General features: G+C 51.2%; 1 protein-coding gene across 8 annotated transcripts; it reads right to left on the reverse strand.

The window, feature by feature from the left end:
• DCAKD (dephospho-CoA kinase domain containing) lies at positions 1-27,765 on the reverse strand. Of its 8 annotated transcripts, XM_058444686.1 has the most exons (8): positions 27,545-27,765; positions 26,721-26,789; positions 20,444-20,577; positions 11,639-11,741; positions 11,044-11,274; positions 10,457-10,660; positions 6,236-6,323; positions 1-1,338 (listed from the first exon to the last, which is right to left on the reverse strand). In XM_058444686.1, the coding sequence occupies exons 5-8, from the start codon at positions 11,153-11,155 to the stop codon at positions 1,047-1,049; spliced, it is 696 nt and encodes a 231-aa protein (XP_058300669.1). In that variant the 5' UTR covers positions 11,156-11,274; positions 11,639-11,741; positions 20,444-20,577; positions 26,721-26,789; positions 27,545-27,765; the 3' UTR covers positions 1-1,046. The 8 variants fall into 8 exon arrangements, with proteins under 8 accessions (XP_058300669.1, XP_058300668.1, XP_058300670.1 ...); XM_058444685.1 differs by lacking the exon at positions 20,444-20,577; XM_058444687.1 differs by lacking the exon at positions 11,639-11,741.

Raw genomic sequence — 27,765 nt, forward strand, 5'->3', positions numbered from 1 at the left:
TTGGTCTGGGGCATTTCAGATGAACACACTTTATTAAACACCAACAGCGGGCCAGGCTCTGCACTAAGAACACAGAGATGAATAAGACACTGTCCCTGTCCCCAGAGGGCTTACAGTCTAGTAGGAAAAACCAGGCAAGTTTCAGCTAATTACTGTACTGTTGGATTAAGGTGAAACATTGAGGGGGAGTTGGTATCCTAGACCACCTAACCCAGCCTGGGGCTTTAGACAGTGCCTGAACTGAGAGCTAGTTGTAGGTTAAAAAAAAAAAAAAAAAAAGAAGAAGAAGAAATAAAGAAAATAAAAGGTATCCCAGGATCCCAGGCCAGGAGCAGCAGGTTGAAGGCACAGAGGCAGGAAACAGCAAATATGGTGTAAACGGAATACCAAGAGGTCCAAGGGAGGAGTAGGGGTGGGAGGCAATAAGCAGGACGTGAGAGCACTGCACAAACCCTACGTGGGGAGAGGGGTCTCCCAGAAGAGGCTGACCCTGCCTGGCTACAGCGTTACCCAAGAGAGAATCCTTGCTGCGTGCTGGCCAGGAGCTCAACCTAGGGGAGGGCCTTGTTGACTCTGTTTGAACATGGAAACCCTTGGTCCAACATGATTTCCCTTGGTCCACTGAGGAGGTTTAGGCCATAATGGGGTAGGTGCTTAGAGAGGGTACAAGCCCAGTGAACCCTTGGCCTCCCAGCTCTGAGGAGGGCCACAGAGCCAGTATTCCCTACCCCCGCCCACAGGAATGTATAGCAGTCTCTGTTGTTTTCACACACCATTACGGTTGCTGTTCTGTAGGTGCTGCTTGGGGAAGGTGGGAAGGACAGCAGGCTGTTTCTTGACCTCAAATAGGATATGCTCCAAAGAAGGGATGGCCTGGCACAGAGGCCCAGCCCCGATTCGGAGAGTCCATGTTTGTGTGTGTGTGTGGGTGTGGGTGCGTGTGTGCGTGTGTGTGGAGGGGGCTGGGAGGAAACAGGATGTGTTACCTGGCTTCAGCCTTCAAGGAGATAGATGGAGGCCTGGGGCTCCCTGCCTTGAGTGCCCCACTAGGCGTAAGGCAGAAGGTAGCGGGTGAGCAGGTAGAGGAGGCTGGCAATGGCAGTGAGCCCTGTGAGGACACCAAGCCTCAGCGGCAGGTACTCCAGGGAGCACTCCAGCTCGGCGTGCAAAAGGATGACCTGGCGTTTGGTGACGCTCCACTCGCCCGAGTTGTCTAGGACGTGGCGGGCCATGCGGGCCTTGTCTGTCAGGGGCAGCTGGGCATTGATGCGGGCCTCTGCGTCCTTGCGGTTCAGGCTGTTCCGCCGCATCAACCGGGCCAGCTGTGTGTCCCGGTCACTAAGGACAGGGCAAAAGGGCACTGTAGGTCCTGCCTCCCTCTCACCCCAAGTTACAGGGATAGGCAGCCCTGCCAGGCCCAGCCTGAAACAGAGAGCATGAAGACTGGATTTTCCCTCCAATCCTACCCTGCTCTGGGCTACTCAGGGTCCCACAGCCAGGGAGGGAGGCCTGGAAGTTCACTGGCTGCCTCCCACCCCATTCCACTCACTGTGAGGACCCCAGAGCTCTATGCGCTACCGAAGCCCCTTAATACAAACAAGGGGGGAACTTTGGCCACAGTTTTTTTGTTTGTTTGTTTTGGTTTTTTGCCATCTGGGGTCTCTTTGCTTTGCTACTAGACCTGAGATTCCCCAGTCATAAGGTGGGAAGATTTCATCACCTGGAACCAGCTACATCCTGGATCGCTGGATGGGTGACCTTTACTGAAAGGCCTATGCCTATGAGCTAGATGCTTCCTGCAGTTCCCCTGAGGGCCTGGGCCTTCAGTATCGAAAATATCTCCTTGGGCCATCACAAAGACCCCTCTCCTTGCTGCTACACCCCTCCCCTGAACGTTTAGAGTAAAAGGATTGTGCTGAGATGGTATCTGTTGTGCTTAATGCCACTGACGATGTGGGACAGACAAACCCAAGGTGCTTCAAAGAGGATCAAGGACATGAGAATTGGTCCCCCTTAGTTGTGGGACAGGATTCAGCACTGCAGATTAGGTCGGACAATACCAAGTCTCCCAACTCCAAGAGAAATTCAAAGAATACCTCCTTCACCCACCCTGAGGTCACCATCTGGGTCCTTCCTCAGGAAACTCCCTCTCTTGCCTTGGGCTACAGTCAGTCCTCTGGAGCGGGGTTACCTCTAACACCCCTCGAGCTCTAAGAGCTACTTCAGCCCCTCAATGAGGACAAGAGCAGAAGGGGTTGCAGCAGCTGTTTTCTACCATTTGGGGTCTTTCTGCCTTGTCACTAGGCCCGAGTTTTCCCAGTTATAAAATGGAAGGGTTTGATCACTACATTTTGGTTCCTCCTTTTTATTTTTTTCCTGAGACAGTCTCACTCTGTTGCCCAGGCTGGAGTGCAGTGGCGTGATCTTGGCTCACTGCAAACTCTACCCTCCGGGTTCAAATGATTCTCCTGCCTCAGCCTCCTGAGTAGCTGGGATTACCAGCATGCGCCACCATGCTCAGCTAATTTTTGTATTTTTTTTTTTTTTTGATACGGAGTCTCGCTCACCCAGGCTGGAGTGCAGTGGCACAATCTCTGCTCACTGTAGCCTCTGCCTCCTGGGATCAAGAGGTCTTCCTGTCTCAGCCTCCTGAGTAGCTGGGATTACAGGCGTGCAACACCATGCCCAGCTAATTTTTGTATTTTTAGTAGAGATGGGATTTCACCATGTTGGCCAGGCTGGTCTTGAACTCCTGACCTCAGGTGATCCACCTGCCTTGGCCTCCCAAAGTGCTGGGATTACAGGCATAAGCCACCATGCCTGGCCTTTTTTTTTTTTTTCTTTTTTGAGATGGAGCCTTGCTCTTTCATCCAGGCTGGAGCGCAATGGTGCGATCTCGGCTCACTACAACCTCCGCCTCCCAGATTCACGCCGTTCTCCTGCCTCAGCCTCCCGAGTAACTGGGACTACAGGCGCCTGCCACTACACCTGGCTAATTTTTTGTATTTTTAGTAGAGATGGGGTTTCACCGTGTTAGCCAGGATAGTCTCGATCTCCTGACCTGTGATCCGCCCGGCTTGGCCTCCCAAAGTGCTGGGATTACAGGCGTGAGCCACCACGCCCGGCTTTTTTTTTTTTTTTTTAATAACTATAAAGACGAGGTCTTGCTGTGTTGCCTACACTGGTCTCAAACTCCTGGGCTCAAGTGATCCTCCCACCTCGGCAGTTTGGTCCCTTCTTAGGGATTCTGGGAAGCAGACCAAGTGAGGCCAAAAACAAGTGCAGCCACTTGCCATGAAAATGAATTACATAAGCTATAGATTTCCTCTGTTATGGGGTCAGTGTACTATGGCCATTGTGGGGCCAATACCCACCTGGCTGAGAACAAGGACTAAATCCAGCCTTCATCAGGGAGACCACATATCTGTGGGCGGGAGAATCTAGGGTGAGAATGGAGATGGACTGGGGCTCCCAGTAGGTGCACATCCTCCTGAAGCTGTGGCCCAGACCACAGAGCCTCCTGGATGTGGGGCAGCACCTCCGACAGCCCTTCCTGGGGCTCAGAAATGGTCCGATTCTAGTTAGTCTAAGACTTGGTACAATTTGTGGTAATAGGATTTTTACCCACTTATTCCACAATCGACAAATTTTTCAAAAACATGAACTTGGCTGGGCATAGTGGCTCATGCCTATAATCCCAGCACTTTGGGAGGCCAAGGAGGAGGATCACTGAGCCCAGGAGCTTGAGACCAGCCTGGGCCACATAGCAAGACCCAATCTCTACAAAAAATAAAAAAATTAGTCAGATGTGATGCTGCATGACTGCAATCCCAGCTACTCAAGAGGCTGAGGTGGGAAGACTGCTTGAGCCCAGGAGGTTGAGGCCGTAGTAAGCTGTGATCGTGCCACTGCACTCTAGCCTGAGTGACAAAGTAACACTCTGTCTCAAAAAAAAGAAACCAGCATGAAATCATGTTTTGGTATAATCACACTTCAGGAGATGTCCTAAGTAATTTCAAATGCACCAGGGGTAGTCTTTCAGTTAAAGAAATCCACAAGGGAGTCCTTATTTTTGTAAAGCCTAGATCCCTTTGGTGAAAAGCATCACCACCTCTCTGGCATCTCTCAAGAGTTATACACCCACACCCACTGAAAGCAGGGCATGAGTGGCACCCAGGACTCTGGCAAAGGCTCCTCTGGCCGGTGAGTGGGGCTGAAGGTCTCCTGGAGAGCACACACGATCAACAAAGCCCCACTCACCCACCAAAACCCATGGCCACCTCTGCTCTGGGCAAACAGACCAACCTCAAAGAAAAGCACAGGAAGGGCTGGGCACGGTGGCTCATGCCTGTAATCCCATCACTTTGGGAGGCCGAGGCAGGCAGATCACGATCAGGAGTTCCAGACCAGCCTGACCAACATGGTGAAACCCCGTCTCTACTAACACAGGAAGGACAAATGGCCAGAGGTGGGCGTGGGGTCATCTGGCGACTGCACATGCAGGTGTTGGCCTCTGCTCTGTCTTCTCATCTACACTCTAAGATTTTTTTTTTTTTTTTGAGACGGAGTCTCGCTCTGTCGCCCAGGCTGGAGTGCAGTGGTGCGATCTCAGCTCACTGAAAGCTCCGCCTCCCAGGTTCACGCTATTCTCCTGTCTCAGCCTCCGGAGTAGCTGGGACTACAGGCGCCCGCCACCATGCCCAGCTAACTTTTTTTGTATTTTTAGTAGAGACGGGGTTTAACTGTGTTAGCCGGGATGGTCGCGATCTTCTGACCCCGTGATCTGCCCACCTCGGCCTCCCAAAGTGCTGGGATTACAGTCATGAGCCACCACACCCGGCCTTTTATTTTTTGAGACGGAGTTTCATTCTTGTTGCCCAGGCTGGAGTGCAATGGTGCAATCTCTGCTCACTGCAACCTCCATCTCCTGGGTTCAAGCGATTCTCTGGCCTCAGCCTCCCAAGCGGATGAGATTACAGGTGCCCGCCACAATGCCCTGCTAGTTTTTGTATTTTTAGTAGAGATGAGGTTTCACCATGTTGGCCAGGCTGGTCTCAAACTCCTGACCTCAGGTGATCCACCCACTTCGGCCTCCCAAAGTGCTGGGATTACAGGCGTGAGCCACTGCACCCGGCCTCTAAGATCCTTTTAAAAAAAAATGTTTTTATCCCTAAGTACAAAGTTCCAGTCGTGCTACTAAGGCAAAGATAATTCCAGGTCTTCGTGGGGTCTGCCTGACCTTAGTTGACAGCCTCACAAACAGGGAATGAAGAACCCAAAGAGGCTGTAGGTTTACTCACATAAGGCAGCATGGCCCAGTGGGGGAGCTGAGAGGATGCCTGCGTCCCTGCATTGGGCTCAAGGGATTCAGACTGGGCTTTCAATGACAGCCCATGGGGACCCACGGGGAAAGGCAGGGGGATTTTCAGGGCCCTGAGCACTCCAGGCTCCGCCTCCAGCGTGCTGGGAGCCTCCAATGCCTTAGGCTCTTGAGAGCCAACCTATGCCCAAAATACCAGCAGAGCCAAGTGCCCATCTATGTGTCTGCTGTACTTATGGGTGGCATCCGGGAAGCTTCTGGGTGGCAGAGATACCCTGCGGACTCATCTACTCTCACCCCACTGGGACAGGGACTCATTTTTCCCCCACAGGTTGATCCTCCTCTGTTTGTCAAACCTGGATTCTGGTTGGCTCCATGTCCTGGGGAATTCTGAGAACAAAGTGCCTTCCTTAGCTGGGCTGTGATAGTCCCTTCCACAAAACCTTCTGTTCATAACAGGTGTTGCCAAAGGGTGACCCTGGACACATTCCGTAACTGCCCCCTCTTTAATTTTATCTTCAGTAACTCAGGAATATCAACACCTGTCCTGACCACCTCCCACTGAGAGGTAAACTGTGCAAAGTAATAAAGGTGCTACAGGAGGAAGAAGGAGCCGCTGAGTAACAGTGGCCCAGGGCGAGGCCAGGCATCTGGGCTGAAGTGCCTGCAATGGTCAGCAGGGGGAGCGCTCCCCAAACACTAGAGAAGCCCGCGAGCCGTCCCTTCCCACACCTGCCCCCAGGACTATCCGCATCAGGCACAAAGGTTGGTTTCTACAGACCCCGAGCACTGCTGCCCAAACCCCCATGCCTCTTGGCCGCCCCGTGGGGAAAGGGCAAAGTGCAAAACGATGTGGGCTGTTTCCCAGATACCCCCGTGGTCCTCCCTTCCAGCCAGGGCATGCTACACACTCACCAGTATACTACCACGGTGTGCTTCATGTACTTGAGCAACTTCTTGGTCTCAAACAGCAGGGGGATATCCAGAATCACGTAGCGGTATCCTGGGGAGAGGTTGGAAATCCTCCAAGTTCAATTCTGCAAGCACACACTGAGGACTGATGATATGCTGGGCCCTACCGTCCAGAGCGCCCAGCAGAGGGGCAGGCCTTCCAAGGACACACATACCCTGCACACTGGCTGGTTCCAATGCCGTGCAGAGCAGAAGGCTGCAGAAAATCATTTCTGGATAGCTGGTCAGGGAAGACCTTGTAGAAGGGCTGGCACTTGTGCTGGCCTTGAAAAGTGGGGGGCAGGTCTTTTGATACTTGAAAATGAGAAGGTGAAGGTGAGGATTCCACGAATGAGGACTACCACAGCACAAGGAGAGGGAGGCTCTACTGTGTGGGCTGAAGCAGAGGCCTCAGGCCATGTGAGGCAAGGTGGTGATCAAGGCAGGCACTAAGGGTTTAGTTTACCTTGATCTTAAATCTCAAGTTGTTATTTCTCAGAAAAAACAAACAAACAAACAAAACACCCAAAAGATAGGTTCTCCCCAAAGAGCCAGGTGCAGGCCCAGCCCTGCTGACAAGAGCCAAGGTGGGCTGTCTCTACCAACTCTCCACGAGAGGCTCACATGGGGGCGGCAGCATTAGAAAGAAGCTGCTTCTCCCATCAGAGGCAGACCTACAGCCAGCGTAAGGCCTGGATCTGGAGGCAGAGGGGGCAGTTATGACTAATACTGTATTACACTCCTGCAGTGTAAAAGGCACTGGCTGGACCTCCCACTACAAGCCAAGGCCAGTCAAGGGCAGCACCCCCACCCACTGTGAGTGAGCACATCCGTAGGCTGCTGTGGGCTACACGCTCCTCGTTCTTTTTAGGTCAGTGACCCCCGTGCATGTGTACAAAGCTGGGAGGGCTCCAGGAGAGCAAGAAGGGTAAGGGACAGGGAAATGCTTCTCTGTCCAGAGACCCCTGGCCTGGCTGGGGCAGGAGACTGCACCCCTGGAGCATCCCACTCCAAACACTTCCAAGCACAGAACCAGACACACATCACACCAATTCCAGGGGTGTCACGGGAAACTTGCACTCAAAGTGAAGCAGGGACAATGGGGGTGGGGGGTGGCAATCTCAGCTGCTTGGTTTCCTGTTCCCCAAGACTTGCTGCTCAGTAAGCCCAAGAGAAGCCCACAGTTGAACAAGGGGGTTAAAACCATGGGCTCTGATGACACACCTTGGTTGGTAGCCCCCCACTTCCCCACCATGTGACCTTGGGCCCCCTTTCGTGTAAACCTCATCTGTGTAAATGAGTAAAAAGAATACCTACTTCACAGGATGATGGTAAAGACGAAATGAGCCTTGAATATATGTGAACCATGCAGTACCCTTCACCAGTCCCTCGCTAGGTGCCCCAAAATGATAGTTACTGTTGCAGGGGGAGGCCAGCAGTGTGGTGCGCCCCCCTAACTTGGAGCAGAAGCCAAGACCAGATCCTCTCCAGGCCTCTTATCTCCCTTTCCTGTTCAGCTTCCATCACTTCCTCTCCCCTTGCTGTCCTTTCTCCGGCCCCTCTGGGGAGTATGTGGTCAGCTCTTTGGTTCACCAGCAAAGGGCTATTCAGCTGTCACATCCCTCCTGCCTGATAAGCTCTGCAAACCATCCTGACTCTATTAAGACATCCGTCTGCCTACACAGAGAAGTGCCCAACAGCTGGTGATCTTATCTGACGTTTGATTATACCAACTTTGACAGTTGTATTTGTTATACTCATCAGGGAAAAACTGGGACTGTGGAAGCCACAGCTGTCGTCCCCATTTTTCACCTTATCGAGCTCAAAAGGGCTTTCTGGCTTTTATTTAAGTGGTGGTGGCTGGGGAAGCAGGAGGCTGGGTGGATGACACAGTGAAAGAGCTTTGGAATCGGTGACATTATCCGATGTTTAATTTCAGAAGGGGAGAGCCATTGCCGCCTCAAAGCCCTGCAGATGCACCGGTAACTGGCCTGGGAGAGAATGCAGAAAGGACAGGAATGAAAGGCAGATGACTTCACTCTGGGTGGGGGACGGGAAGGACACCGGCACAACATAGGAGGCAGCACAAAGAGTCCAGAGGGAGGACTCTTCTTGAGGGAGGCAGGGAGGAGGCCTGCGGCGTGGTGCTGAGATGGAGTGCGCACGCTGGTTCAGCAGGGAAGATGCAGGAGCCAGCTCCAGCCTGGCCGGAAGGGGGTTGGGGTCAGCATCGTAGATGTCTGTCGAGTCATCCCTCTTTTGGAGGGAGGTATTGGCCAGAGGGGGATGAGGGTGGGGGGAGGTTGCTCACTCAAGGCATGACAGAATAAGGGGCTTGGCCACGGCCACAGTGTAAAAGGCTCCCCCAGCCAGGCACAGTGGTTCACGCTTGTATTCCCAGCACTTTGGGAGGGCGAGGCAGGCAGATCATGAGGTCGGGAGTTCAAGACCAGCCTGGCCAATATAGTGAAACCCCATCTCTACTAAAAATACAAAAGTTAGCCAGGTTTGGTGGCATGTGCCTGTAGTCCCAGCTACTCAGGAGGCTGAGGGCAGAACAATCACTTGAACCCGGGAAGGGAGGTTGCAGAGCCGAGATCGCCCCACTGCACTCCAGCCTGGGTGACAGAGCGAGTCTCCATCTCAAAAAAGAAAAAAGGCTCCCCTATACCCTCGTGGAAGGAAAGTCTCAGTGTAGTGACTGAGAGTAGGGTGATAGGCAGCCAGGCCTTCAACTCGGAGGCCCAGGATGGAGGCCACATGTGCCAAAGGCTGGCATGCAAATCTCCAGCAGCCCTAGGCCAGCCTCTTGCCAGATCCCAAGCCACCGCCCTCTGTTCTCCCTCCCACTTCTGGTGACTGACCCCATCCTGGAAAGTAAGCATCAGGCCACCCCTGTGCGATGCTGTCCTGAAGAACATGGCTTAGGCCAGGTGTGGTGACTCATGCCTGTAATCCCAGCACTTTGGGAGGACAAGGTGGGAGGATTGCTTGAGGCCAGGAGTTTGAGATCACTTTGGCCAGCATAGTGAGACCCCATCTCTAAAAATAAAATAAAATAAAATTAAATTAAATTAAAAAAAAAAAAAAAAAGAACAGGGCTTGAACCATGGCATATAGCTTGGAAGAAGGTTCTTGCCAACTGGCCCCAGGCCCCTGCTTTTCAAATACTCCCCTCTTTTCCATCTGGGCACTGCCTGGCTGTCCCCGCACCTGCACCTAACTCTCCATGAAGCCCAAGCTGCAGAGGACAGTCCCCACTTAGCACCCTTCCCCTACCCACCCTGGCCATCTTGGTCCCTTCCCAATTTCCAGTCTACAAACTTGCTTTCCCAGACGGCTCAGCCAGAACCAAACCTGCCCCTGACTGCAGTTTACATGTGTGATTGACTGCAGTTTATATGTGTGATTAACTGACAGTCACTGACCTGGACTCTCAGTCTTCCTAACATGCTCACGTTGGATTTTTTCTTTTTTTTGAGACGGAGTCTTGCCCAGACAGTCTGAGTACAGGGTGCAATCTCAGTTCACTGCAACCTCCACCTCCCAGGTTAAAGCGATTCTCCTGCCTCAGCCTCCCGAGTAGCTGGGCTTACAGGTGCACACCACCATGCCCAGCTAACTTTTGTATTTTTAGTAGGGACAGGGTTTCACCATGTTGGCCAGGCTGGTCTCGAACTCCTGACCTCAAGTGATCTGCCTGCCTCGGCCTCCCAAAGTGCTGGGATTACAGGCATGAGCCACTGTGCCCAGCCTCATGTTGGATTATTATCCCCGCTGCACAGATGAAAAAATGAGCTGAGAGCTAGATCACTCAATGAGGTCACACAGCTAGAAAGTCAGGGTTGGGATTTGAACTCAGATCTATGGCTCCATTATTCACCAGCTCTTATTACTCCCATCCCTACTAGAAAAACAAACTTACTTTCTGGGCTCATGGCTCGAAAGCCTCATGTGTCTCTTCTCATTAAACTGTCAGCCTCCTTAAGAGCTGAGGAAATGTGCTTCCTTCCTCTGGGGCTGGTACAGGGCTCTGCGTGGAGGGGATGCCAATAAGCAGTATGAACTCATCAGTTGGGATAACCAGCTCCCCTACCCTGGCCATACTTTCTGCAGAGGAGAAGGGCCCTGGCCCTGGAAGGAGAGGGTGTTGCCCCCAACCCTGCCCCAGGCCCCGGCACTTACCCCGGAGGAAGTACTTGAATGTCTCCTTCATCATCTCCTTGCGGATCTCGGGGTGGGTGATGGCATTGAGCAGCTGCCGCCGGTCAGGCTGGTTAAAGATCAGGTCCCCCAGGACCTTGCGATTTATGTCGCCGTTCTCCAGCAAGACCTCAGTGCCGAAGACCTCTACGATGCGCCGGTGGGCAGGGTATCCTGGCTGCACGACTGTGGCAGGAGGAAGAAGCTGGGTCACTCCCTGAAGCCTCAGGGCCAGCCAGAGGACCTCAGTGACCAGGGGCAAAATGATGGGGGAACTCGGTTGCTTCTTTCAGGTGGAGCAAAAGCAAAATGAGGGTGGAGAAAGCAGTGAAGGAAAAGAGCAGAGTGTACAGGATCCCTTGTGCTGGTAATGGGGTACAGCTGGGGGGTTTCTAAAAAGAGAAAATAGAAGAGCAGAGAAGGCAAGCATGGGGCAGAGACAGAAGTCAGACCAGGGTCGACAGGAGCCTTCCCCTCCTCTGAGACTTATAAAAAAAGGAGGCATGGCAGAAGGCCGGAAGCACGGGGAGCTGCTGTGCACGGCCCCCCAACCTGCCCCTCCAACTCACCGTGCCGGGCCATCACGTCCACGTCAATCACCGCACAGCCCAGCTGCTGGAACACCTGGATCACTGAGCTCTTGCCTGAGGCAATGCCCCCTGTCAGGCCCACCAGAAACATCTTCCCAGGAAAGAGAGCTGTCCGCGAGACTACGGAGCCAGGAGCCACAGAATCACTGGAGAGCAGGGCAAGCGTGGCCGATGGGGGCGGTTCACCAGAGGAGTGCCAGAAGAACCTGCCTGGGAGAGGCCAGCGGGCCTGATCAGTTTGGGCCAAAATAATTGGGAGAGAGGAGGCAAAGGAAGTAAAGGGAGACAGCTTGGCTGGGGAGGGACATGCCCTGAGCTTGGGGTGCTCTGGGGCCATATGGAGAGGAGAAACCCTCCAGGAAAGGCCTCCAGTATTTTAAAAACACAAAGAAGGCAAATGTGGCCGGGAGTGGTGGCTCACACCTGTAATCCCAGCACTTTGGGAGGCCAAGGTGGGTGGATCACCTGAGGTCAGGAGTTTGAGACCAGCCTGGCCAACATGGTGAAAGCCCATCTCTACTAAAAATACAAAAATTAGCTGGGCGTGGTGGCGTGCACCTAGAATTCCACTTACTCAGAAGGCTGTGGCAGGAGGATCACTTGAACCTGGAAGGTGGAGGTTGCAGTAAGCTGAGATCCTGCCACTGCACTCCAGCCTGGGTGACAGAGCCAAATTCCTTCTCAAAAAAAAAAAAAAAAAGCAAACGAACAGTATAAATTCGGCAATTAAAAGCTGAACAGGCAGGGCAAGGTCAGGTGCTGTTAGGCAGCATGCTTCCTGGACGAGGCAGGATCCCCTTGGAGGCCAACTTCTTAGAGGAAGGAGACACCTGCCTCTCTGCGGTGGACCCACAGCACTCTTCAGATGCCCACAAGTCCCCCTGGCCTTTACTTTCTAGTCTAGGAGACTGAGGCTCAAAGGGAAGAAATGGCCTGCCTGCAGCCATCCACGGAAGTTGTAGGAGAGACCACAAATAGAGTCCAGGTGCCTGGGCCCTCTTTTGCCCCAAGGCCTCCTCCCCACAGAAGATCCCATGGATCACTTCCCCTTGAACGCCAGCACTAGAACTGCCTGGGTGGCTGGTATAGATGGAGACGCACAATCCTCTTGGCCCAGATGGGGAACTGAGCCGCAAGCAGTGGCTCGGCAGCCACTAAGCCCGAGGTTTAGAAAAGTACCACTCTTGCCAAGAAGGAATGTGAGGGAAAGGCCAGGAAGCTGGGCGATGCTGGTGGTGTGACTTTGAGCTGGCGTGGTTTGTGGCTTCCTCAGACCAAGCAGCGGCAGCACGGCACAAAGGTTGGGGCATGGCTTCTTCACACCCAGCTCCTCCACTCACATGTGCTGCAACCCCGGGCAAGCCGCTTGCCTCCCTGAACCTCAGTTTTCTCATCCATAAAATGAGGTTTAGGATCATAAGACTGCCTTGGCTGGGCGTAGTGGCTCACGCCTGTAATCCCAGCACTTTGGGAGGCCGAGGCAGGCAGATCATGAGGTCAGGAGATCGAGACCATCCTGGCTAACACGGTAAAACCCCGTCTCTACTAAAAATACAAAAAATTAGCCAGGCCTGGTGGCGGGCGCCTGCAGTCCCAGCTACTTGGGAGGCTGAGGCAGGAGAATCGCTTGAACCCAGGAGGCGGAGGTTGCAGTGAGCAGAGATTGCGCCCCTGCACTCCAGCCTGGGCGACAGAGCGAGACTCCGTCTCAGAGAAAAAAAAAAGAAAAAGAAAATGTATCTGTAGTCCATGGTATGTTGCTTGATAAATGGCAAATGTCCCAAAAATGGAAGTGAGGACAGTGATACAGGGTGAAAAGTAGGATTTACAGTTCCACTGCAAGGCATAGAAAGGAAAAAAAAAAAGACTTTCATGAAATCATGTCCCTATTCCTCCAACCTCAGACTATCACACCATAAACTTTTAAAGAGTCATGGTGCATTTTCTGGAGTAAATGAGATTACCATGTCTTGGACTTTGTTCCCAGGCTAGAAGCAATTAAATCAAAGGCCAGGTCTCTCCCACCCTTCCTTCAGCCTCAAATCACTTCTCCAAGACTGTAAAATCTGCCATAGGACTTTTTTTGTTGCTGTTAAGCAGTAGATTTACTGTCCTAATTACACTTTGCTTGAGCTTACACTGAAATGAGTTTGCCTCCCGTGAGGACACACCAAATGACAGGGGAGGCAGCTGCTTGGATGTGGCTGAGTTGGTGCCTGGCTTGGGGCAGCAGGGGACCAACCTAGAAATTGAAATCTGCCACTGCTCATTCTCACCCCGGAAAGCCAGAGGTGGACAGAGGAAACTATCCACCATGGAGTCATCATCCAAATGGAGAGACCCAGCTACATTATTCAACTATTTAACAATCATTTCTAGGCCACGCACGGTACTCACGCCTGTAATCCCAGTGCTTTGGGAGGCTGAGGCAGGAGGATTGCTTGAGACCAGGAGTTCGAGGCCAGCCTGGGCAATACAGCAAGGCTCTCTCTCTATTAAAAAAGAATAATAATTTCTCCTCAATCTCTCTGAGGCTGGTGATCTCCTTCTAGGTCACAAAAATGATAGGGTTCAGTTGTAAAAACAAACAAACAAAACAAACAAACAAAATGTCAGCCACTCAGCTGAAGCTTTGAAATAGAAAATCTAGAAAGAACTTTTTTTTTTTTTTGAGATGAATTTCACTCTTATTGTTGCCCAGGCTGGAGTGCAATGGCGCATCTCAGCTCACTGTAACCTCTGCCTCTCAGGTTCAAGCGATTCTCCTGCCTCAGACTCCCAAGTAGTTGGGATTACATGCAGCTGTCACCATGCCTAGCTAATTTTTGTATTTTTAGTAGACATGGGGTTTTGCCATGTTGGCCATGGCTGGTCTCGAACTCCTGACCTCAGGTGATCCACCCACCTCAGCCTCCCAAAGTACTGGGATTACAGGCGTGAACCACCACGCCAAGCTTCAAGAGCTTTTTTTTTTTTTTTTTTTTTTTTTTTTTTTTGAGACAGAGTCTCACTCTGTTGCCCAGGCTGGAGTGCAGTGGTGTGATCTCGGCTCACTGCAAGCTCTGCCTCCCAGGTTCACGCCATTCTCCTGCCTCAGCCTCTCCGAGTACCTGGGACTACAGGCGCCCGCCACCACGCCCAGCTAATTTTTTGTATTTTTAGTAGAGACGGGGTTTCACCGTGGTCTCGATCTCCTGACCTCGTGATCCGCCTGCTTCGGCCTCCCAAAGTGCTGGGATTACAAGCATGATCCACCGCGCCCCGGCGATTTTTTTGTATTTTTAATAGAGACGAGGTTTCACCATGTTGGCCAGGCTGGCTCAAACTCCTGACCTCAGGTGATCTGCCCACCCAGGCAGTTCTGATGTGTAACAGCGCTCGGGATAAATTCTAACTCTTCTTTTATAGCAGTGGAGACTGAAGACCAGAGAAGGGAGGGGACTTCCCACCAGCAGCTATTATCAAAGGCTGGATGGAATTCAGGGCTCCTAACCCCTAGTCTAGACCCCTGCCTTTAATGTACTCAAGAAATGGAAAATTAATTTACCTTTAGACTAATGAGACAAAGTAAGGAAGATGAATGTTTGTAGGCAAATCAAGTCAGAGCCAAAGAGAAATAATTTCTTGATTATCATACTGTTTTCTTCCTGCAGAATGGCGGGGTGAGGGGGTGTGTGGACAATGGCCAGAGCACAGATGGAAATTCCAGCCTCCCGGGTTACCTAATGAGTATCCTCCCTTCTCAGTGCCTTGACCGAGTGTCTGTGGAAACAGACCAACAGCTGCTTGGCCTCCGTCAGGAAGGCCAAGGGGACAGAGGAGCACACGCCCAGGGAGGCTCCGGGTCCCCAACTTAAAGGGCCTCAACAAATAACAGCTGTTCCTGTCCAACAAGCCCCTCTGTAGCTCATTCCTTCACTAATCATCCACTGAGCTCCTCTGTGCTCTGCAGGAATGGTGCCAGGGACCTCTTGGGTAACCAGAGGAAAACACAAGTCTTGCCCCTTGGGAAAACTGGAGAGCTAGATAGTACCAGATGAAAACATCTGAGAACAGAGCGCTGACAGGTGAGCAGGAATGGTCAGGTGGTGCTGGCCCTGGGCCTGCTGTGCAAGTGCCTTCCCACTCACTTGGCTGCGCACAGATCTACTGGGATCTTCCAGGGATGAAGCTCAGCAAGGAGCAAATGGAGGCTTAGGTACCCAGCGGCCTCCAAGTCCCACCTAGACCTGCCAGCACCTCCCTGTCAGGCCCACATGAACAAATGACCACCTTTGATCACCTGTGTTCATGACCCTCTTTCTGCTCTGGTCAAGTCATCATTCTCCAGAATCCAATCTGGCTTCCCACATTCCACTGCCGCTTACACAGAGGCAGTACATTCCTCACAGCAAGTGCTAAACCTGGCTATAATCTGAATTTACTGCGAAACTTACAAAAGGTACAGACACCCAGGCTCCATCTACCCCAGCTCACTGAATCTGAATCAGCTAGGCCTAGAACCACGGCTAAAATGAAAGGCTGTGGACTGGAAGTGGAAAGTCCTGGGTCCTGGTCTCTGAATTCTGTGATAAAACTACCCATGTTGTGACTGCAGGAAGTCTTCTCTCCAGCCTGGCCCAGGGTGGTAAGAACTCCATACAAGAAACAGCTGAGCCCTGGGTGCCTTCCCTCCTCTGAGCCTCAGTCCCCACACTTGTGAGTGAGAGGGGCTGGACTTTCAGTGCCAAGAATGGCGCGGCTCCCCAGGGAGGCTGAGAGACACACTGGTGATTTCTTCCTCCCTTTCAGTGGTTCAGAGCTCTCCTGGGAGTGGTGAATAAATGCTCCCCTGGGGCCGGGCGCGGTGGCTGTAAGGCCAAGGTGGGCGGATCACTTGAGGCCAGGAGTTCGAGACCAGCCTGGCCAACATGGCGAAACCCCATCTCTACTAAAAATACAAAAATTAGCTGGGCGTGGTGGCACATGCCTGTAATCCCAGCTATTAGGGAGGCTGAGGCAGGAGAATTGTTTGAATCCAGGAAGCGGAGGTTGCAGTAAGCAGAGATCATGCCACTCTGGACTCCAGCCTGGGCGACAGAGTGAGACTTCGTCTAAAAAAAAAAAAAAAAAAAAAGGCCGGGTGCAGTGGCTCACGCCTGTAATCCCAGCACTTTGGGGGGCTGAGGTCGGGAGTTCGAGACCAGCCTGACCAACATAGAGAAACGCCATCTCTACTAAAAATACAAAATTAGCCAGGCATGGTGGCGCATGCCTGTAATCCCAGCTACTCGGGAGGCTGAGGCAGGAGAATTGCTTGAACCCGGGAGGTGGAGGTTGCGGTGAGCTGAGATTGCGCCACTGCACTCCGGCCTGGGCAACAAGAGTGACACTCCGTCTCAAAAAAAAAAAAAGCTCCCTTGGCAAACCAAGGGATGACATTACTGTTGGTGGCCTGGGAATCTTCCTCGTCAACACCAAAAGCTGTTCACAGAGCTGGCTTGGCTGGAGGCGGAAGGACAACACCAAGTCCACAGTAACAGAGAAGGAGCCAATGCACTGTGCAGGAGAAATGGAAGCTGGATTCTGGAACCAATCCCAGGTACGGGATTCATCAGCCAAGGAGGAGCCAGAAAGAAAAGCGGGCTTCGGATCCCAGGGAAGCCACACCCCATCCTTTCTTTTCCTCATTCTCCATGTCAGTGAAAGGCAGCAGGGTGCAAGGAGTTTGGGTTGGAGCTGGTGCCTGCGCCCCAACTCTGCAATGAAGCTCTAAGGCCTCTGAAATGACGATCAGATTCTATTGTGCTCCATAAATGGTGGGCTCTTTTGCATCGGGTGTCTCCAAATTGCCTCTCAGTATTCACTTCTTGGGCCCAGTAGCCCCGAGAAGAGTAAGTACATTCAGAGAATGGTCTGTCTTAGAATCTCCTCTGGCAGTGTTTCTCTTAGGGAAAAAATTAATGGGCTAAATAAAGCCCTACTGCTCTGGGAGGTCTGGCCAAGTTCTAATCCCACTAGGCCCACTCTGTTAGCCTAAGCCACCAGCACCTGTGCCCTGACCACTCCAGTAGCCTCATGACCTGACCCCCAGTCCCTGCCTGGCTTCTCCCCAAGGTAGCCAGGGTCATTGCTTAAAGAAGTAATCTGATTATGTCACTCCTGTCTAAAACCTTCACTGCCTTCTCCCGCCTCCTCCTGGCCCTTCACAGAGGTTTCCAGGCCCTGTGTGACTCCCTCAGTCACTCCCTGTCCATGATGCCTGGTGTCTGTCACACTGATCTTCCTTCTGTCCCTGAACACGCGGGCTCTTTTTTTCTTTTGAGATGGAGTCTGGCTCTGTCGCCCAGGCTGGAGTGCAGTGGTGCGATCTCGGCTCTCTGCAACTCCGCCTCCCGGGTTCACGCCATTCTCCTGCCTCAGCCTCCCAAGCAGCTGAGACTACAGGCGCCCGCCATCACGCCTGGCTAATGTTTTGTATTTTTAGTAGAGACGGGGTTTCACCGTGTTAGCCAGGATGGTCTCAATCTCCTGACCTCGTGATCCGCCCGCCTCCGCCTCCCAAAGTGCTGAGATTACAGGCATGAGCCACCACGCCCGGCCACATGCGGGCTCTTTTCGACCCCAAAGCTTCTGTGCTGGTGTTCTCTCTGCCAGACTCACCTCAGGGCTAACTACTCTTCAGTCACCCTGTACTGACTGTGTCAACCAATCAGACACCAGGCACAGGAAGGGGTGGTGGGGGCAGCAGGGGAGGGGTAAAACAATAAACTCACAGTACCAGTAAGTGTAGTGGTGGTAAGTGGGTAAGGGTATCGAGAGCAATGGGGGGCCGTGCATGGTGGCTCACGCCTGCCAGCACTTTGGGAGGCCAAGGTGGGAGGATCATTTGAGCCCAGGAGTTAGAGGCCAGCCTGGGCAACAAAGCGAGATCCTGTCTCTTAAAAAAAAAAAAAAAAAAAAATTAGCTGGGCATGATGGCATGTGTCTGTAGTCCCAGCTACTTGACAGGCTGAGATGGGAGGATTGCTTGAGCCCAGGAGTTGGAGGCTGCAGTGAGCCATGACTGTACCATTGCACTCCAGCCTGGGTGCAGAACAAGACCTGACTTAAAAAAAATAAATAAATAAAAGAGCAACAGGCACATCATTGTCTGAGCCAGGACCTGAAGCAGCATTGGAGTAAGTCACATCCCCTTGGAGCAGCCTCATCCAATCCCCCAACCCAAATGAGGCCCCTGCCATCTCTCACCACTCCATTTACTTTCCCTCCTTTGGACTCGTCATGCTTTGGACTTTTATTTCTGTTCATGTGACTTTTTTTTTTTCTTCTTTGAGACAGGGTCTCACTCTGTCACCTTCTTCCCTTGGGAGAGCTCAGGACTTATGTTGGAGGCAAATTCTGTTGCTTCTCATCTCCCATTCACCAGCCCCGCCCCTGCATGTGCCAGGCCAGGACCTGGCTCCCTCGGCTTGCAGCCCCTGTCCTCCACCCCTTGACGCCTCTCAGGATTTCACACTGGGGCCGCCTGACCAGCCAGACAGAATTCCTTTCCTAAGGGGGTGTATCTGTTTTGCACCAATGATCAATATAATCATTCATGAAAACGAGTCATTCCCTGCCTTGGGACCCAATTATTTCTCGAGGAACCAGTGGTTGCAAAAATACATTGTTTTCCAGTTAACTATTAAGTGCTATTTTTATATACGGCTTCCCCACTCCTAATCTTTCATTATTGGTGAGAGGTTGCTGTTTAAACCTTCAAGTCCAAGTTCTCTTCCTGGGCTCGGCCCATTAAGCCGCCACCTCCTCCAGGCTGCCAGTTACGTGGAGAGAGCCACAAGGAAAGGAGCTGGCGTCTGCCTCCCTCTGCCTCCTCTCTGCTCCCTTTGCCAACACCAAGGGCAGGGAGGGGACAGGTCTCTCTTCTCTACTTGAGCACTCTCCAGGCACAAACCATCACTCCAGCTTTCATGAATGGGCAGGGAGGCTGTTTGGACTGGACTACTTTGTTGCCATTTATGCAAAAAAAGGATCACAGGAACTGCACATTCTCAGAGGGTTCAGAATCAAAGGGACCTTGGTTGGGATTAGCTCTGTCCCTTAACTAGCTGTATGGCTGTAGGCAATTTAATTCAGCATTCTGAGCTTCTCTTTCCTTGAGTATAAGATAGGATTTGCGCTTGAACCTGGGAGGCAGAGGTTGCAGTGAGCTGAGATCGCGCCACTGCACTCCAGTCTGGGTGACAGAGTGAGACTCTGTCTCAAAAAAAAAAAAAAAAAGGATTTGTAATGACTACTCATGGGGTCGTGTCAGGATTCAATGAGGTGGCATAGGTCACAGTCACCTCATCTTCCCCAACTCAGTGTGTGACATGTCACAGCCACTGCAGTCTACTCCATTTGTAGTGTGATGGGTTACTTACGGGTGTATGTATGTCCACCACTTGAACCCTGCAGGCTGGGCGGTAAGCCAAGGCCATGGTGCCCAGCTGAGGAACAGGTGTCCCTGAGAACCCAAACATCCTAGGCCATAGCTGGGCACATACCAAGGAAAATAGTCTCATCACACACACAGGAGGCAAAGAGCCAGAAAATTAGCTTAAAGGCAACCTGGAGACAGGAGGCGGCACGGATGCCCAGAGCTGTCCTGCTGCCACCAAGGAGTGCCCTCCATTTAAGTCCTAATACGCTCACCTACTCATCAAGCTGGACTTGTTCGAATCATTCTTTGGTCTCTCGGCTACCTCCCGATTTGGGGGAATGTTTTTCTGTACAATTCTGGGTTTTTCTCATAACTCCATATCCCTAAACAGTACCTCCCTCCTCCCTCCTTCCACTTGTATAGGCCAAAAGCCTCGGAGTCCTCCTGGCCTCTCTCACACCCTTCATCCAACCCGCAGTGCCTGGCCAGCGCTACCTCCCACCTGCACAGCCCACAAGGAGCCCCCGGTGCATGAGTGCCACCATGTCGCTGCTGAACCCCTGCAGCAGCCTCTGAGCCATTTCCTGCTGCACCTTTGCTCCAAAGTTAGGAACAAACTTTGTTTGCTCATAACAAAGCAGCTAGTGTGATCCTTTGAAGTGCAAGTCAGATCATGTCAGGCCTCTGCTCACAGCCCTCTAACAGTTCCCATCTCAGTGGGTACAAGCCAAGTCCATGGAGAGTCCTACAGAAGCCTCATGAAAGACGCATCTATGTCCTCCCAGCATCTCCAACCACTCCCTCCTAGATCACTGCCCTCAGGCCTGTGTCTCAATGTCCCCACAGTCCCAGAAAAGGCTCTTCCCCAGAGGGCTGCCCAATTCACTCCCTTCTCTGCCCAATCGTCCCTCCATCAGAGACTGTCAGGTCCTGTCCCGCTGAACCCAACCCCCATCTGGAACTGGCTGGAATCACCTTAAAAGCTGTGGCAAGTGGTCGGGTGCGGTGGCTGACGCCTGTAATCCCAACACTTTCGGAGGCTGAGGCAGGCGGGTCACCGGAGGTCAGGAGTTCGGGACCAGCCTGGCCAACATAGCAAAATCCTGTCTCTACTAAAAATACAAAAATTAGCCAGGTGTGGTAGCACGTGCCTGTAATCCTAGCTACTCAAGAGGCTGAGGCAGGACAATCACTTGAACCTAGAAGGCAGAGGTTGCAGTGAGCCGAGATCATGCCACTGCACTCTAGCCTGGGAGACAGAGAGAGACTCTGTCAATAAATAAATAGATAAATAAAAGCTGTGGCAGAAGAGTTTCCACAAGGGAATGCCCTAAACTGTCCTGAGACGAGGCCAGTTGGGATTCTAAAGAAAGAACCACTAAACGCCAGGGTGATCAGTCCAAAGCATTTATAAGCATTCATTAGGGGAACTTCCTTACAGAGTGGGCTGCACCAATGCTCTCAATGGACAGCGAGAGAAATAAGGTGTTCTACCTAGGTATGTCGACAGCAAGGGGGTCAGGGCATGGAGTTTATGTGAAGGTTTAAGCAATTTGGCTCAGGGCCGGGGCCAGTTTCTTTCAATGTTTTGGGGAACAACCTAGATACCTTTATCTAGCTATCTAGATATCTATAGGCACCTTTATCTAGGTATCTAGGTGCCTGGGAATGTTCAAAGACCCAGTTTGGATTCAACCCTGCAGCTAGCTGGATCACAGCATGGTCAGGACACGGACAGAAAGCAGGGGAACTGGGGACCCTACAGATAAACTGTCCCCAGATATATAAAACAGCACCCCTGCTTTATCCTGTAGTCTCCTTACTGTCCCACTTTTCTTCACAGCGCTGACCAACGTGTCACCACCCAACACATTACCTGGCTTTGTGTTGATATCTTGCAATCTGCCTCTCTCTAAATCTGGGTACTGCTGTATCCAAGGTGCCAAAAACAGGGCCTGACAAGTAGGCCCTTAAAAGATACTTGTTGGCCAGGCACGGTGGCTCACACCTGTAATCCCAGCACTTTGAGAGGCCGAGGCGAATGGATCACTTGAGGTCAGGAGTTCAAGACCATCCTGGCCAATATGGTGAAACCCTGTCTCTATTAAAAATACAAAAATTTGCCAGGCGTGGTGGTGTGTGCCTGTAGTCCCAGCTACTTGGGAAGCTGAGGAAGGAGAATCACTTGAACCCGGGAGGGGGAGGTTGCAGTGAGCAGAGATCGCACCACTGCACTGCAGCCTGAGCAACAGAGCAAGACTCTGTCTCAAAAAAAAAAAAAAGATACTTGTTGAATTAATACATAAACCATGCAGCAAAATATTCAGCTCATGGGCAAGCTGGAACTCAACATTAACTTTTTTTGTTTTTGTTTTTGAGACAGAGCCTCGCTCTATTGCCCAGGCTGGAATGCAATGGTGCGGTTTTGGCTCACTGCAACCTCTACCTCCTGGGTTAAAGTGATTCTCCTGCCTCAGCCTCCCAAGTAGCTGGATTACAGGTGCCTGCCACCATGCCCAGCTAATTTTTTTTGTATTTTTAGTAGAGACAGGATTTCCCCACGTTGGCCAGGCTGGTTTCGAACTCCTGACCTCAAGTGATTCGCTTGCCTCGGCCTCCCAAAGTGCTAGGATTACAGGCGTGAGCCACTGTGCCTAGCAACATCAACTATTTTAAAATGAGAATCACAAAACCTTTCCACATTACTTCCCACCTACACATTCCTGGACTGACAATATTTTGGGCTAAAAGATGAGGAAAATGTGGGAGACAGTGCCTAGGAAGGTGAGTTTCCCAGCAGGCAGGAACTAGAGTGTGAGAGCAGCACTTTCTCAAAGTGAGGAGATGGAAGTTAAAAGAAGTTCTGGCTGGGCACAGCAGCTCACACCTGCCTGTAATCCCAGCACTTTGGGAGGCCAAGGAGGGCTGATCACAAGGTCAGGAGTTTGAGACCAGCCTGGCCAATATGGTGAAACCCCATCTCTACTAAAAATACAAAAATTAGCCACGTGTTGTGGTGCGTGCCCGTAGTCCCAGCTACTCGGGAGGCTGAGGAAGAAGAATCGCTTAAACCCGGGAGGTGGAGGTTGCAGTGAGCCGAGATCGTGCCATTGCATTCCAGCCTGGGCAACAGAGAGAGATTCTGTCTCAAAAAAAAAAAAAAAAAAAAAAAGCAGCTCTATGTTTGCCCAGGGTAGTGCCAGGTGGTCTACACACAGGAGAACGAGAATGCTTAGGTGATGCGTGAAGATTTTCTGAGAGGCACAAAGGTAGAGTTTCAGAGTCATAAATTTCCAACTCAATTCCCACTGGCTCTCCTACCCAGCTCCTCCTTCACACTCACCCATCTCCCATGTTTCAGAGAAAGGCATAACCACCCACCCATGCTAAATAATACTGAGGTGCACGGTCCCACAAGGTGACAATTCCCTGGGCACCAGAAAGGGCAATTCAAAAGGTCAGTATTCATGCTAAGAAAGTGACTGCCTACAGTGACTAAGGAACAAATCCTTGCATGAGTTTGGTGGTTTCTAAACCTTGGCCTTCAAGAAAGTTAAAGGAGGACCTAAAAGAACTGTGGACTGATAGATTATTAATAATCAAATGTGATTTTTCAGCCCATAATTCAGAAGGTGTTCAAAGAACTGAGTGATATTGCTGAAAAAAAAAAAAAATGCCTTCAACTCCTGTGTATTTAATTTACATGAAGAAACTTTTTCACTGGTTACAGCCAAAGAAAAAAAAAGCACTCTGCTCACTCCAGTAAATATACAAATAAACATGGATAGATTCATGAGCTTTAAAAAGCTCCACCCAGCTTATTTTTTTCGAGGCAGAGTCTCACTCCGTTGTCTAGGCTGGAATGCAGTGGTGTGATCGCAGCTCAGTGAAGTTTCAACCCTCCTGGGCTCAGGCGATCCTCCTACTTCAGCCTCCCAAGTAGCTGGGACTACAGGCATGCACCAACATGCCCAGCTAATTTTTAAACATTTTTTGTAGAGATGAGGTTTTGCTGTGTTGTCCTGGCTAGTCTTTTTTTTTTTTTGAGTCGGAGTCTCACCCTGTCACCCAGGCTAGAATGCAGTGACGTGATCTTGGCTCACTGCAACCTCTGGCTCCCGGGTTCAAATGATTCTCCTGCCTCAGCCTCCCCAGTAGCTGGGATTACAGGCGCACGCCACCACACCCGGCTAATTTTTGTATCTTTAGTAGAGACAGGGTTTCACCATGTTGGTCAGGCTGGTCTTGAACTCCTGACCTTGTGATCCGCCCACCTCGGCCTCCCAAAGTGCTGAGATTATAGGCGTGAGCCACCGCGCCTGGCCCCTGGCTAGTCTCAAACACCTGAGCTCAAGCAATCTGCCTGCTTTGGCCTCCCAAAATGTTGAGATTACAAGCATAAGCCACCATGCCTGGCCGTCTTAGCTTATTAAGAGAAATACTCAAATAAAACTTTGTTAATGTTGTTTTTATCAATTGTGTATTTTATAATTGTAACAACTCAATCCAAAAGAAACATTTAATACTCATAATAATACAATCTTTAAAAAGTTTTAATTTTGTATGTATTTTTGTTACAGAGAAATATGATGATAAACCAAAGGCTTTCAGGCATAAAATGTATTATTACATGGTCAGGCACAGTGTCTCATGCATATAATCCCAGCACTTTGGGAAGTCAAGGCAGGAGGATCACTTGAGCCCAGGAGTTCAAGACCAGCCTGGGCAACATAGTGGGACTCTTGTCTCTACAAAAAAATGAAAAAAAAAAAAAAAAATTAGCTGGAATCCCAGCACTCTGGGAGGCCGATGCGGGCAGAGCACTTGAGGCCAGGAGTTTGAGACCAGTCTACCTGGCCAATATGGCGAAAGCCCATCTCTACTAATAATACAAAAATTAGGCCAGGTGCGGTGGCTCACGCCTGTAATCCCAGCACTTTGGGAGGCCGAGGAGGGCAGATCATGAGGTCAGGAGTTTGAGACCTGCCTGGCTAATATGGTGAAATCCCGTCTCTACTAAAAATACAAAAATTAGCCGGGCATGGTGGTGCATGCCCATAGTCCCAGCTACTCGGGAGGCTGAGACAGAAGAATCGCTTGAACCCGGGAGGCGGAGGTTGCAGTAAGCCGAGATCGTGCCACTGCACTCCAGCCTGGGTGACAGAGCGAGACTCCATCTCAAAGAAAAACAAAACAAAAATTAGCCAGGCGTGGTGGCATGCACCTGTAATCCCAGCTACTCAGGAGGCTGAGGCTTGAGAAGCACTTGAACCTGGGAGGTAGAGGCTGCAGTGAGCCAAGACTGTGCCACTGCACTCCAGCTTGGGTGACAGAGTGAGACAGACACTGTCTCAAAAAGAAAGAAAGAACCATAAAAATAGCCAACCAGCAGCCCTCAGGGCTATTCTGCCTATGGTGTAGCCATTCTTTAGTCCATTATTTTCCTAGTAATATTGCTTTCATTTGGAAAAAAAAAAAAAGAAGTGGCTGAGTGTGGTGGCGAAAGCCTGCAGTCCTAGCTACTGGGGAAGCTAAGGTGGGAGTATTGCTTGAGCCCAAGAGGTCAAGGCTGCAGTGAGCTGTAATCCCACCACTGCACTCCAGCCTGGGTGACAGAGACGCTGTCTCAAAAAAAAAAAAAAACTATTACATTAGAAAAAACTTCTGTGAGGAAACAGAGTGGAAATATGAGTTCAAGAAGGAAAAAGGGCCAAGCATGGTGGCTCACACCTCTAATCCCAGCACTTTTGGAGGCTGAGATGGGAGGATTGCTTGAGACCAGGAGTCAGCCGGGGCAACATAGCAAGACCTCGTCTCTACTAAAAAGAAAAAGAAAAATCAGCCATATGTGGTGACAGACACCTGTACTCTTAGCTACTTTGGCGGCTGAGGTGGGAGGATTGAGCTCAGCAGGTCAAGGCTGCAGTAACCAGTGACTGCCACTGCACTCCAGCTTGAGCAACAGAGCAAGATCCCATCTCAGAAAAAAAAAAAAAGGAAAAAAAGAATGATTTGAAATTTCGATGGTTAAATAAAAAGTGAGGTTTTTTTTTCAAAAGATGAGGGAAATCAAATCAAATGGTACATATTTAGACTTCACTGCAGGTTTAAATGAGGATTTTAACAGCTTTATTTTAAAATATCAACATTCACAATTAACCAGAACTTTTATCCTCTGTAATCTTCAAAATAAAAATGTGAAAGTTTCAATCTAAAGCTGTCAATCTAAAACTGTGCCAGCAGGTAATTTTCTTTTTCTTTTCCGTTTTTTTTTGAAACAGAGTCTTGCTCTTGTCACTCAGGCAAGAGTGCAGTGGCATGATCTCAGCTCACTGCAACCTCTGCTTCCCGAGTTCAAGTGATTCTCCTGCCTCGACCTCCTGAGTAGCTGGGATTGCAGGCACCTGCCACCACACCCAGCTAATTTTTTTGTATTTTTAGTAGAGATGGAGTTTCACCATGTTGGCCAGGCTGGTCTCAAACTCCTGACCTCAGGTGATCTGCCTGCCTCAGCCTCCCAAAATACTGGGATTACCAGGCGTGAGCCACCGTGCTCGGCCTCCCAGCAGGTAATTTTCTTTTCTTTCTTTCTTTTTTTTTTGAGATGGAGTCTCACTCTGTTGCCCAGGCTAGAGTGCAGTGACACTATCTCGGCTCACTGCAACCTCCGCCTCCTGAGTAGCTGGGACTACAGGCATGCACCACCATGTTCGGCTAATTTTTTTGCATTTTTTAGTTGAGACTGGGTTTCACCATGTTGACTAGGCTGGTTTCGAACTCCTAACCTCGGGTGATCCACCCTCCTCAGCCTCCCAAAGCGCTGGGATTACAGGCGTGAGCCACCGTGCCCGGCAGAGCGGGTAATTTTCAAAACAAAGCTAAGATCGTGGCTTACCTGCCTTCAGCTATCAGCCCTCTTCTTCTCTCCTTAAGGTACAGGCACCAAGAGAGACTAGGAGACCCTTTAAAGGTTATTTGCCAAGGGGACAGATTCAGAACTTGGTGAAGACAGACAGAAGAGGATTTGGTGGGAATTTAGGGCCCTGCTGAGACAAAAAAAACCCGAACCCGTCTGTCCACTTTCTATCCATCTACCAGATCTCTAGCATCTCACCCCTTTCCCCAGGCCTATGCCAGCACTGTGCCACACCAACTCAATCTTGATTTATTCAGGTAAAATGAGCACTCTCCCTCCTGCAAAAACAAACACGTTTAAGACATAAAACATATTCAAAGGCTTCCATTTCCTCACCTTTAGAATTGAGACTTAATGTCAAAGTTCACTCGGGTAGTTTGAATCATTTGAATCATTTTCCCGTAACTAAGGGAGAGAGTGAAAAATCTTTGAAAACTCTGTAAGCAAACACCTGAGATGCCAACACCTCCTTTGCGGAGCTGGGGAAGGAAGAGACGGGTGGCCGGATGGCCTCCCTCACTAGTGGGTGGGCGGGAGATCCACGCCGCCCCAGTCCCGGGGGCCTTCACTAAAATCTTAACTGTCTGGCCTCCCGGGGGAGAAGGAAGCGGAGGAGAGAGGTCTGAAAATCGGAGATGATCACTCAGCTCAACAGTAAAGCACTTTATACCCACCCTATAGGACAGATACTGTAGCTTTATTCCCATTTTTCAGATGAGCAAACTTGGGGTCGGAAAGATACCCCAAGATCACACAACTGAAGTGGCAGAAGCTAGATTCAAGAATCAATAGGCCCGCAAAGTTCTAAAGGGCAGTGGCTTTGGTCTGATCCTGAGTCTGAATCCACAATCTCCAGCCCTTTCTAGCTGTAAACCTTCCTGCGCGTCCTCAGCCGTAAAACAGAAGAAATAACACCTTGCTTGGCAGGGTTGCTGTCAAGACAATGGGCCGTGGATATAAAAGCGCTTGCCTTAGTGCTGGCCGCACACGATGCGCTCAATACATCGTAACTCAGGCTTTCAAAAGAGGCCCCTAGCCCCACTAGGTCGCAAACTGGGGCGCCCGGGGCGGTAGCAGCCCCGCGGAGCAGCCGCGGCCAGGGCCCGCCTCCTCCCCGGGGCCCGGCCGGCTCCCACCGGCCCGCGCGGCGCGCTACGTACCCAGCGCCTCCGACCCGGCCCAGGCCTCCGCCTCTAGCCCAATCTCCGCAGCACTTACAGGCCGGCTCAGCGGGCGAGGCGGGACCTCGGGAGCGCGCGCCAGCGGACCGGACGTCCGGCCAGCAGGCGGGGCCGGGAGAGGTTGTGCGGGCTGGCTGGAGGGCGGGGCCGGGAGAGGTTGTGCGGGCTGGCTGGCGGGCGGGGCCGGGAGAGGTTGGTTG

This window comes from Hylobates moloch, unplaced genomic scaffold (genome assembly GCF_009828535.3).
Source record: "Hylobates moloch isolate HMO894 unplaced genomic scaffold, HMol_V3 SCAFFOLD_10, whole genome shotgun sequence".
Lineage (NCBI taxonomy): Eukaryota > Metazoa > Chordata > Mammalia > Primates > Hylobatidae > Hylobates > Hylobates moloch.

Excerpts from the sequence above, each read along its gene's own strand:
- DCAKD (XM_032163909.2), bottom strand. The coding sequence starts at position 11,155 with ATGTTTCTGGTGGGCCTGACAGGGGGCATTGCCTCAGGCAAGAGCTCA. Across the intron at positions 10,661-11,043 it reads GGACGTGATGGCCCGGCACG|TCGTGCAGCCAGGATACCCT; the intron begins GTGAGTTGGAGG and ends CTCCTGCCACAG. Across the intron at positions 6,324-10,456 it reads ATTCAAGTACTTCCTCCGGG|GATACCGCTACGTGATTCTG; the intron begins GTAAGTGCCGGG and ends ACCTCTCCCCAG.